Here is a 13,206-nt window from a genome sequence, read left to right as displayed (position 1 = left end):
TTCTGTGTCATTTATTATTTACATAATATGTTTTGTTAATGCTGTGTTTCAGAATGTACTAAATAAACCTGCTAAGCAATGGACTGATAGAACAGTCTATTGCCTTCCCCCAGGTTTTCATACACATGTCCCTGAGCTCAAAAGATAAAGAGAAGTTCTTTGGGTAATTGTGCCTGGCCAATGCAAGCAATTCATAGGATTGACTCTGGGCTGCTCATTGATAAAATCAATAATCATGATACCATAATCAAATGCACTGTGCTATAGGACAGACTTTCACATAATAGGTTCCAATTACATAACTGTGTTGTGGCTAACAACAGACCTCACTGGACAGACGATGAAACTTAGACTGTGGTGTGATCTCTGGGCTGTTTGCCAGCTACTTCCAGATCTCCCCCTTCTGGCCTTCAGGAGACAAGTAACTTCTGTGGTTGAGAAAGGCCACTCAGTAACAGAGGGGAAATGGTAGTGGCGTTGCTTCTGAGCTGGGATGCATATCTCACTGATGAGAAGGCATGTTCTCAGGATTATGTCTTTGCTTCACCTTATAGCAATATTCCAAGCAGTCCTCAGTCCACTTGGCAGCCAAAGGGAAGACAACACAGCATCTCAGCTCCCTACCATACGTGGGAACCCATTTATATTGTTATAAGTCATGAAATCTCAGGGCTGTGTTACCACAGTCCAAGCAAGCTTTTCTGATATGGTCTCACGGCTTATAAATGACTTATCCAAGACCACACTGCTACAAGATGTCAAAAGTAATATGGCAATGCCCCTCCTCCAACCTCATAAATGCTAAAGCCCCTGTTCCTTTCATCAGGTCCCATTTTCTTTATATATGCATTGCTTCAAAAGGTTTTTTAAAAATGTATTTCCCAGGAGCCAAAATATAAACACAGGTATAGCCTGAGTAGTCTGGGCTTGATATTTTCCATTAGTAAAATAAAGAAAGCTTGAATTTTTCACTTATTTCATAATAAGTGAAATAGTTAAACACTTCTATGTGAACTTTGGAATTCTAAGTCACAGTCAGAAGTATACCTCTCACCTTAAATAACCAACTTATTGGTCAAATAGGAAGTAACAATTAAGTGACAAGGACTGCAACATCGCCTGGGTGTGACCTGCTTTGAGATCCTTTCAGTGCCAACACTGAGTCTGGATGACCTCACAGGGAAGGTGGAGAATCCAAGGCTGGCCATATAAACACGATCCCTTTCCTAGGGCATGGCAGTGGTGTCATTGTCTCTGGGCAGCCTCTGTGACATAGCCACTGGCACCATGAAGATCACTGGGGGTCTCCTTCTGCTCTGCACAGTGACCTATTTCTGCAGCAGCTCAGGTGAGTTAAGGGGGAATAGTGTTCCACACAGCCATTAGCAGATTTCCAAATAATCCCTCCTGGGATGTGAGTGTCTGAGAGAAATGTGTAGTTGGGTAGATTTAAAGTGTGCTGGTTTGTAAGAAAAAAAAAAATCTCTGGCTTAAGCGAGACTCTTGTGTTTCTTTTTTTTTTTTTTTTAAGAGAGAGTGAAAGAGGAGAGAGAGAGAGAGAATTTTTAATATTTATTTTTAGTTCTCGGCAGACACAACATCTTTGTTGGTATGTGGTGCTGAGGATCGAACCCGGGCCGCACGCATGCCAGGCGAGCGCGCCACCGCTTGAGCCACATCTCCAGCCCCGAGACTCTTGTGTTTCAAATGGAGCTTGAGGGAGTTGGAGCTAATGTTTTCCTTTTCAAAGATTCTTATTTGCATTTGGATTTAAAAAAAAACTAATTTTTCCTAAGTCTTGCATTTTATAAGGACAACGGAAGTTGTCTGTGTTATTAGATACTATTATTAGTGCAGAGATGCAAGAAAACTCAAGTGTCTTCCCAAATCAGTACAGGGACATCAAAATAAAACACATATCCAGAGATCAAGAATAAACAATTAGACTTTTATAAGGTAAAAATGTGCCTGATTAAAATAAGGCATTCCATCACATTCCTTTATGGCTATTGGGAGGGAGAGGATAGCAAAGACAGAGCCTTGTCACAAGCAGCACTGCAATACTTCTTACTGTTATTGACATTGAATCACAATAAAAAGCACTACAAGCTCCAGAAGACAGCCCCTCATCAATAAAGAAAGGATATTTAGATAATTCTCTTTCCTAACCCTTTGGCCATTCGACTTCCTCAGCAAAGAACTGAGATTTTACATATAGTTGAGGAGTGTGCTGAGACTCACTGCCAAAGGAATGAGAACAAAACTTAACACTAGTTAATGAGATTTCAAGGCTTTGTTCTGTTCTTAACATTTCCATCTGTATCTGTCTTTCAGAAGTTGCCAGTCAACCTTTAAAAACAGTGAGTATGTTAAATAATACTTTGATTTCTACTTCTGTTGACTGTCAGTCAATGAATACTTGTGAAACATAGATGCATGATTAATTCAACATGTTTAGGGGAGCGTAAATGGGGAAGCAAACACGGACAACAACACAGTGCTCACATAAGGTAGTTGAAGAAATATGGCATAAATATATACGACCATAGCTGAAAAATTTTATTAACTCCAGAATTAAAGAAAAGAGTTGACTTCCAGCCAAGAGACTGGTAACATTTTCATGGAAGGAAAAACATGTGAGAGGCAGAACAGAAGCACCTCAATTAATTGTCCAGGCTCTGGATTTCAATCCAATCTTACCACTTACCAGCATTGACGTTATACAAGTAATATCTCTTTCTAAGTTTTCCTTTCCCTATCTGGAAATAGAAGAAACAGCAGAATTTTCCCTATTCAATTGTTCTAAATATTAAACAAAGAATATTCATGTAAAATTTAAGTGCCTGGCACAGAAATGCTCATCAGTTGCTAACTGAGTATAGTATTAAAAACAGAAATGGTGCTAGTAGAATAGAATTCATCAAATTGGTGATATTATTACTTATAAAAGTAACCTCAGCAACACGAGAAGATCTAAGCTGAAACTTCTAGTTCTTGTAGCCAGGGTCACACTGCTTGAGGTCTGAGTAAAGAGCAGTGCATTCTGTTCTGTCTAACCAGGAGGTGGATTGCAGCATTTACAAGAAGTACCCAGTGGTGGCCATCCCCTGCCCCATCACAAACATGCCAGTTTGTGGTTCTGACTACATCACATATGGAAATAAATGTCACTTGTGTATCGAGACCTTGTAAGTATTACATGGGAAGAAAAAGTTCTGGGACCAGGGTTCTCAACTACAATCCGTTCTCTTTCCAGGAACCTGCTTAGCTCTCTATAACTATACTAATCTCCACCCAGAGTAACTGATAGGGTCAGAAAACTGGCTGTTGCTCAGTCAGACCAGGGTTGGGCCTGCTTTCTGTCAACTGGGACTGCTCCCATCCAATTACTGAACCTCCGATTCCTATCTGTCAGTTGTGGGAACCTAATGAAACCATGAGTTCTCAGACTGCTGTCCTTGAACCCAGAGATCCTACAAAGGCAAGTAAGAAATCACCACAAGCATTAAGTGGGCAATTTGGGGTGGTCTTTAAACCCAAGTTCAGTTTTAAGTAGTGGGGTGCCACTACTTGAAGACAGTGTTTAGAACTCCACAAGAAACAGTAATAGAAAACCATTTTCCCACATGGCTTCCAAGATGCACATAACAACCCTAATGCAGCTTGTTTCTTAGACTACTGTGGTTTGGGTTGCTTTAATCCTCCCTTTCCTAGAGGCTCTAAGTATCTGTATCCTTACTGGGGGGGTAGGGAACCAAAATGATTGTTTTTCTTTTATCTAAAATATGGGATGCCAGCTGTCAGTACTTAGACCAGAATCCTGAGGATATGTTTTGTTTAGGTATTTTGTTTGGCAAGCCCAATGTTTTTGAAGAAATGTAACTAGGCAGATATCACTTTTTTGATGCAAGATATGCAAATTAGCACTTCCTGTCTTACGCAAGGTCCACTCGGTATCATTTTTAACTCTTCTTTAAGCTACTAGATTTTGGCGACTTGTTTTAGATCTTAAGTTTTTCATCTCTGTAATTATCTCAACAAGTTAGAATATCAAGTTGGGACTGATTCCAGAAGAACATATCTACAGATTTATTTCTATTTAGGAAGTTTTATTTCACAAAAGGAAAGATTTTCTAACATAGACACACTGGGCCCTTGGCCAGGTAATGAGCTGCATTCAAGGGACACTCAAAGGACAGAGCGGAAGTCCTCCCTAATGCAGGTCCAGTTCCATCAAAGGCCTTGCTAACCAGAGAAAGCTGAAGGACCAGCCCCTCAACTTCCACTGTCACAGTCCTCCTCTTTGCTGTGTCAAGACATGGTGATCAGCCAGGCTCTGTGATCTGCACAGACAGCAGACAGAATGGAATTATCCCTTGTCTTGGGGAATTTTGCTCCTGTCTTTGGCAGAAATGGCCTGTGGCAAGAGCATGACTTCAGTTGAAACTCAGTTTTCTCATTTGTAAAATAAGGTTCTATCTCATAACTATGGTTGTATTTTAGTCAGCTTTTTTGCCGTTGTGACCAAAAGACCTGGCAAGAACAATTTTAGAAGAGGAAGCTTATTTGGAGCCTCATGGTTTCAGAGGTCTCAGTTCATAGATGGCCAATTCTACTCCTTGGGGCCTGAGATGAGATAGAACACCATGGTGGAAATGTGTGATGAAGGAATGCAGACCAGGGCATGATGATCACGAAGCAGAGAGACTTCACTCACCAGATACAAAATGTATACCCCAAAGGCACACCTGGCAATGCCCACCTCCTCCAGCCACAACCTGTCTGCCTGCATTTACCATTCAGTTAATCCTTATCAGGGAATTAATTCACCAATTGGGTTAAGGCTCTCATAATCCAATCATTTCACCTATAGACAAGTTTGTGTTGTCTCACATGTGAGTTTTTGGGGGACACCTCAAATCTAAATCATTTCAGGTAGTTTTTATCTCTTCTATAAGATGTTTTAAGATTTCCTCTTGTATTAATGAATCTTATTAATCATGTCTTCCCACAGGAAAAGTAATGGAAAAGTCCAATTTCTTCGCGAAGGACACTGCTGACTTCTGTATAGACATGGGCAGAGAGCAGTGATGTCCTCATGGTTCAGTGTCCCTGGGCTCTCACTGACTTCCTTCAGTCTGTGCTGATGTTCTGGGTCAGGTGGAGCCAGATTCGGAGCCACCTTAACTGAAAAGAGAAAGTTGTGCTCTTCCTTATGAACTCATGTCTTATGGACAGACTAGCTTCTTTTTACACCTCAATAAAGGAGCCTCCACAGAAAGTTTATCTTGGCTTCTGTTCATCTGTGTTTCTAAGATCAGATTTATTATCTCCTGAATACGATACTTGTTATTCAGGAGAAATTTTTGTAAAAAAAAAAAAAAAAAAGAAAAAGAAAATCCCAAATGGTTTCCAAGAAACATGTGTGTGTGTGTGCGTACACACACACACACACACACACACACACACACAGTACTTACACACACATAGACACAAATGCCAGTGAACACTTCACCCTCTCCTGAACTCTGTTTATTGAGAACTAGTCTCTGGAACATATTGGTTCTTTATATTGGCCTCTTTTCCAGCGTTCCCTCAAAGGGAATATTTTCATTCCAAGAAGTTATTCCTAGAAAGAATGTTTTCCTGCCCATTTTTTTCTTGATGCCCACCATGATTTCTCATGGCCCAGCTCTACTAGAACACATATGGGAAAGCTCCTACTCTGAGGAAGCATGTTCATCCTGAGTACTGACTGCTGGGATGCTGTACTCTTTAGAGTAGAAAACCATATTGAAGAGGCCATCAACACCCAGAGCCAGTGAGACCATCACACAAAGTTTACCATTCTGTCCAATTTGTACACTTTCACATATTTGAAAATGAATACTTGCTTGCCTCACCATGCAACTAAATCATCCAGGGTCCCTCCAGGTGAATTTGGGTTGGCACGAAATAATCACACAAACACAGAGAAAATACCTTTTTCTCAGGGTCCAGTGATGGCTGTCAACCTTAGGAGTCCATTGGAAAGAGTGAGCCACCTGAATTCTTTATTATAGAGGGGGACACAGAAGGAAGTTCCATGGAGTGTTCTTTCCAAATAAGGCAAAGGGTCAGGTTTCAGGGGGTTGAGTCTAACTCTAGCTTTGTGACAGGCTTGTGGGCAGTAGATTGATTGACATCTTGGTAAGTCACGCCCATCTCAGGTGCCATATGGGAACACAGGCAGAGAGAAAAGTATACAGGTTTGTTGCAAGGCCCAAAGAACACACAACACCCAGGCCAGTTCTCCCATAAGCTCAAATGCCCATAGTTCACATACAGCCCATGGCTGGCCTGCAACGTTTGCTCTTCGTGAAAATTTATCTTTTCCATGATAAAATTCTCACTTAATTCAAAGCTTCTCAAGAGGTTATATATGTCAATCATAAATCAGCTCTTCATCTGAATCTATTAGAATCAGGCATTGTACTTTTTTTAAACATATTTAAGACTAATTTTTTTTTAGTTATTGATGAACACAATACCTTTATTTTATTTATTTATTTTTGTGTAGTGCTGAGGATGGAACCCAGTGCCTTACATATGTGAGGCAAGTGCGTTACCACTGAACTACAAACCCAGCCTTAGGCATTGTCCTTTTTAAAGTTTGTTGGTATGTTACCCCAAAATTGACTAATCACCCAATTTTTGTCTGATGAATGCAGAGAAATCAAAACTATTGCCTCCCTACCAATCCTTTCCTTCTATTAATGCAGCCTAACATACAAAGGACTGTAATTATAATATAGAAACACTATTAAACATAAATATAATGTGTTTACAAGTGCTAGGCTTGCTGCATGAGAATAATGAGAAACTTGTTAAAATAAAGATGCCTGGACTCCACCCCATTTATTATAATTTAGCAAAGTGGAGAAGCCTAAACAATCTTAATGTTTAGTTGGTGTACATTGGGCATTAGAAAACTCAGAGATAGTTATCTAACCCCCTCAATATAGCAGGGTCCCCATGAAAAGAAAAATCATGAGATTGCTAGGAAAGTGAAACTGGATCTGGAGAAGCAAAATCCAAGGTGGCAGTAAGAACTGGAGCTGGCTTTCACTTCTCCTCCTAATTGGACCATAATAACACCCCCACACAGTAGCCACTGTGAGGTTGCATTCATTTAAATATGACCTTTGGTAGAAGAGTTTAAACAGAACATCTGCTCAACACCATGGCCACTCTAAAGAAGTAACCTTTTCACAAGAATGACACGTCTTGTCTGAGTCTCCTCACTTTGGCATTTGGCTTTTCTCTGAGTGAGAAAGTCTCTCCTCATCTCTGAGCATTCCCTGTCTGGAAATTTAGAAGCATACTTTGGAGGAAAAAAAGGTGAGTGCTAAATCACCCAACCAAATTTCGTAATAAGAAACAAAAAAATAGTTCTTCACATTTACTATATATATATTTTTTAAATTCAATCTAGCTTTATTTTATCCTCCTCATCATTGTCTATATAAACTATTTTAAAAGAGCAACTTTGGGTCTTTCTTTTTCATTCAGTTTTCTTTTTTTCTAGATCTTCTTGGTAGTTCCTAGCATGAGTTTGACTCCATTTATTATCTATCGAGTTTTAAGAGTTATTTTGAAATTACTGCATCCATTTAAGTTTTAAAATTTTCTTTTCAAACATAACTATCATTTATAAAATAATTCCATGAGGATTTTCTAATACCTTATTTTAGTTAATGAATCAGGATTTATGATAGGAACAACCAAAAATAGAAGTGATTCAAATTAGTCCCACTGACATGTGATATTGATGACCAAAGACCACCAGCAGCTGTTTAAAATCAATGGCATTTACACATAATTCTTAGTATGGCACATATGTGTTCAATTCCTTTCCCTCCATTTTCCCAGGAAAAGTCAAAGTTAATCTTCACTACATGGAAAGCTGCTAACTTAGACAAACACGAGTGTAAAGTAGATTTCTGTTAATTTTTTACCTTTCCAACTTCAGGCCTATATGAAAAACTGATTTAGTTTAGTTTTGCTCATGTGTTTGTGCGACCATCAGCTTTTGCACCTCAATAGCTTTATTTTATCCTTATCATCATTGTCTTCATTTTAAGGTTCCACCAATTGGCTCAGAAAGCACAGGAAACCTGGTACAGAAAACAAGTATGCTTCCCCGAGCCTGAACATTTCCCAGGGTGTGTGTGACTTTGGGCAGGTCATGTCATATCTTCAAGAATCTCCTTACTTAAAAATTAAGAGAATAATAATTCCTTATCTGAATTTGCCATTTAATGGTCATGAAGATTTATGCTTTGTTTTTTTTAAAGTAATTTTCTAATTTAGCCCTTATATATAAGTTTTTGATCCATTTTGGGTTAATTTTTGCATATGGTTTCTTTCATTGTTGTCCAGTAGTCCTAGCACCAAGTTTTTAAAAACCTGTTCTCTAAAGAATTATAATGGCGCTCTTGTTAAAAATCAGTGCACCATATATCCAAAATATGCAAAGAACACAAGCTGCTCAATAACATGAAAACAAACAGCTCTATTAAAACATGAGCAAATGACCTGAACAGACTTTCTTGAAAGAAGGTGTGCTAAATGGTCAACAGGTATACAGGAAAAAAAATTCAACATATTTAATAATCAGGGAAATGTAATTTAAAGACACAATGAGATATCACTACACATCTGTTAAATTGGCTGGATAAAAAAGAATGAAGCAGGCTGGTGATGTAGCTCAGTAGTTGAACCTTGCCTACCATACATGAGTACATGAGGCCCATAAATGTATACAATTATTACTTTTCAGTTAAAAATAAAATAAGACTTTAAAAACCCAATTCACCATAAATGTAACAGCTTATTTTTGACTCCCATTTCTATTACATTAATCTATATGATATTATCATACCACACTGTGCTGACTACTATCACTCTGTAGTAAATTTTAAAATTAGGAAGCATGAGTTCTTCAACTTCCTTTTTTTCTAGATTATTTTAGCAGTTCTGCACAATTTATATTTTCACAAGAAATTTTAGGAAGACTTTGTTCATCTTTCCAAGCAAGGTGGATAAGATTTTGGTGGGGGTTGTCCTGAATCTGTAAGTCAATTTGGAGAATACTGCTATCTTAATAATATTAAGTCTTGTAATATTAGATTATTTTGCTATAAAGGCATTGGAACAGATAGCAAAATAGTATGAGATCCTGAGATGAGGAGTATATGTGAAGCTCTTGGTTTATTCTTATAATAATAAATTCAGAATAAAAAACTAAAAGTTTAAAAATTGGGTCTTCTTGCTTGTCTTGAAAAGCAGGTGTTGGTAATCGGATCAACCTGTTCCAATGAAGGAGACCAGTTTTCAAGAGCAAAATCAAGGTACTAAGTGACTTTAAAATACCAATCCTGTGTGAACTAGGGAAGGATAGGCAATGCAGGCTGTGTTCTTAGGTAAAATTTCAAATAAACCACAGAGTTCTTCCCACTTGCTAATTACCTAACATAACAGCACACTACAGGGACACAGCCACACCAATGTTTATAGCAGCACAACTCACAATAGCTTAACTGTGGAACCAACTTAGATGCCCTTCAATAGATGAATGGATAAAAAAAATGTGGCACATATACACAATGGAATATTACTCAGCAATAAAAGACAATAAAATCATGGCATTTGCAGGTAAATGGATGGAGCTGGAGAAGATAATGCTAAGTGAAGTTGGCCAATCCCAAATAACCAAATGCCTGATATAAAGAGGCCGATTCATAGTGGGATAGGGAGAGGGAGAATGGGAGGAATAGATGAACTCTGGATAGGGCAGAGGGGTTGGAGGGGAAGGGAGGGGGTATGGGGTTAGAAATAATGGTGGAACGTGATGATCATTATTATCCAAAGTACATGTATGAAGACACGAATTTGTGTGAATATACTTTGTATACAACCAGAGATATGAAAAATTGTGCTCTACATGTGTAACAAGAATTGTAATGCATTCTGCTGTCATATAAAAATAAACAAAAATAAAAAAGAGTTGTAGTAAAAAAACCCCATAAGTTTCACATATGTTAATTTTTATAACATTAAAAGGATAATAGAAATTAAACAAAAAAAAAAGACGAGAAAAAATTTGAGGACTCTTTTGGAAAAAGAATCACAATTTCATGTATCAGTTCAAATTTTCATTTTGTTTTTCAGTATAAACTTGGGGCTCCCTGAAAGGTCTTGCTTATATGATGAGACAAGACTGCATTGTGCTGAAAATATTTCTGAAGAGCTCAAGTGATTGATTCTGTGTCAAGGATTTTCCAGTTTCCAGATTTGCAATGGTTCTTTTCCCATAGGTGAACGCTTAATCCTTGAAGACTCTGGGATGAGTTTTCACCAGAGAAGAGGCTTCAGTATCAGTCAGCCCAATCCTCAGATACTCATCATAGAATCGCTTTTATGTCACTCCTCCTCTGACATGTATCGAAATATTGAAATTCAGCTTCTTGAACTTCAATTCACATAACCTTCTTATTCTCTGGCTTTGAGCATCCCCTGTTAAAGCCCTCAACCTCTATGGGAACTGCTGTGTCTGGACCATCCTCTCTCCCTTCTATACTAACATTTAAAAGAGTTGTGTGTCTAGGGCTCTAGTCCACCCAACAACATCCCTCAAATAGAACTTCCCTCACTGAATATCTGTTTCTAGAGTATAAAGTGAGACTCTGTTAAGTCATGATGGACCTAGATGTTTGCTATTTATCTGGCATTTTTAGGTAACTATGACTTTAAGAAAATTGGTCCTGCCAAATAGTTCACGCCTCTCAGGAGAAGGATGAACGGGAGTTTTTGAGATCACTTACTCTGAATGCCAATACAAAGTAATATAATCGGAAACCTTGAAGATATGATTTAACCACTCTGAACCTCATTTCACCTCTCTAAGAAGGAAATAGTAATGCCTACATGTTCTAGAATCTGAACTAGATGAGTTTCCATGACAGATGAGGAGGAGAACATTGAGAAGATAACAATTGGAAGGGTGGCACACAGCAGTGTTAAATAAAAAGGGTTAAGGTAAGTAGGCTTTTTGAAAGATTCCTTGGGAACAGATTATCATGTTAAACAGACTTTCTATTCCAAAATCTGTAATTCCTCAAGAAATGTCATGGGCTGGCCTCAAACTGTACTAAATGTTTTTGGTACAGTTTATTGGGCGCACTACACATGAGGACTGACAGGAAAACTCCCCAGAAAACCACATGACTTGTGTATTGCCATCTGCTTTCTGAGTTGATTCCTGAAAAGATCAACAATAAGCCAAGACCACCTTCTCTCGCGATCAAGAAATGACACACACTTAAAGTTAGAAATGAAATGTCAGTGATAATAAAGTTATTGGCTTTTTTTTAATCCAGAGAGGTTTTGAAGAGGATTCCCATACTAAAGAAAAAGTAGTAACACTATCTTATTTTGTCTCTGAATGATGAAATTTTATCACAGCATAATTCTAGAATTGGGGAACTTTTTATCTAGATCAGTGATTTTCAAATTATTCCAAGTATCCTAGAGGATTTTACGAGCATTACTCAGTGATCACGATGGGAAAATGGGGACTAGACCCCAGGCCACTACATTCCCTCATTCCCACTTCAACTAACAGAGCTTCTCTGTCTTCTGTTTAATATATCATATTTCTATGTAATGTTTCCAACTTCTCTGCTTGCTCTTGTGACCTTGAATAACTGCTTAATCTCTTCATGCTTTGTTTTATTCATTTTTAAAGTCCTGGTAGTAATAATATTTTGTCTCATAAACTTGTTTTAAAATTTAAAGGAGTAAATACCCATAGAGCAGTTATAATAGTATCTGACACATAGTACCTGCAGCACAGTAAGTATTATTATTATTATTACAATTGTTATAAAATATTTATTTTCTGTGAAAATATGGATGGAGTCCACATCACAATGAATACAGGAATCACTTGTTCAGAGGCCCTGACAGGTATTCACCCAGACTCATGGGACACTTCAAATGACAAGTTCTTATTACTTCATTGTCATTGTCAAACATCTCTGATCATCACAAAGTTCCTTTATCTATCATGCCAAGATCTTTTATTCCAATCAGGCCACAAACATACAGAACTTGCTTATCTTAAAATAGTTTCCAAGTGATTTCTGAGTCTCTTCTCCACATCACAGATGCCATCTTTGCCTTTATCATCATGATAATTGTCACAAAAAGCTCTTGTGTGTTCATAACTTGTCAGGAGCTAGATATGAGTACTTTACATTTATGACCTCATTTAAAATGCACAGTGAGGTTGTGGTGGAGGTACCATTAACTTTATCCTGAAAGTTTATTTACATTATTCTGACATTTGTGAAGACAACAAGGAAGATTTATGTAAGACTTATTACAATAAGAGTATTGTAATAGAGAGGAAAGATCAAGCTAAACTCCAAGTACAAGGACAAGTGAGGATTTATAGCCAAGGAGAAGGGATTGGATCTGTGAATGGAAAATTGCTTCAAAGAAAACATCAAGGTAGGGGGATTTTTGTTAAACTGACCTAACAGGATTCTTGCTAAGGCAGAATGTCCTATATCAAAGATGGAGGATGAGGAACTTGATCAAGTATCAAACATGATCAGATATCAATGGTGCTGGGATAATTTAATGGGATTTTTTTGTTTGGGGGTAGGCCAAAAACAGGATATGGTCCAAGGTCAAAGCCTAGTCAAGAAAAGGGTTCAGAGGATGCTGACTGAAATTTGGTGGAGGAGAGTCCTTATGACTACATGAGGGAAACTACAAGTTTCTCATTGATCATGGCATGCCCAAGGTGTAATACTGTCTCTAACACAGAGTAAAGTTCCATTAATATTTAATTAAAGATAAAATGAAGAAAAAGAAAGTAGATATATAGCAGATAAATAACTTGCACATAATCATATAGATATAGTGGAGCTAACAATAAATTCAGGTGTACAACACTCTCAGTTTTATGTCAGGAACATTATGATGCTTGGTCTCAGACCATCCCACCACCAGTTCCATCTACCTTTATCCTTTTAAAGGGACACAAGTATAAATTTCAGTTTCTCAGCCCCCCAAAGGCATTCCTTCCATTAGTGATACAGACAGCCCTTCCATCTCTGTCTATCAAAAATTAAGAGCTAATTTCAAGATATTCTT

At 37.9% G+C, this 13,206-nt stretch overlaps 2 protein-coding genes across 2 annotated transcripts in view; both read left to right on the top strand.

Moving 5' to 3' along the window:
- FBXO38 (F-box protein 38) overlaps window positions 1-13,206 on the top strand; it is a 276,681-nt gene that overhangs the window by 170,058 nt on the left and 93,417 nt on the right. The gene's annotated exons all lie outside the window — the stretch shown is intronic.
- SPINK7 (serine peptidase inhibitor Kazal type 7) lies at window positions 1,288-5,060 on the top strand (the record flags this gene model as incomplete). The annotated part of the gene is made up of 3 exons (XM_081280535.1): window positions 1,288-1,348; window positions 3,038-3,188; window positions 5,015-5,060. The coding sequence occupies 3 exons, from the start codon at window positions 1,288-1,290 to the stop codon at window positions 5,058-5,060; spliced, it is 258 nt and encodes an 85-aa protein (XP_081136661.1).

This window comes from Spermophilus citellus, assembly GCF_964194105.1.
Source record: "Spermophilus citellus genome assembly, chromosome: 1".
Classification (NCBI taxonomy): domain Eukaryota; kingdom Metazoa; phylum Chordata; class Mammalia; order Rodentia; family Sciuridae; genus Spermophilus; species Spermophilus citellus.
Note: the sequence above shows the minus strand (reverse complement) of the source record. Positions and strands in the feature narration are given on the sequence as shown.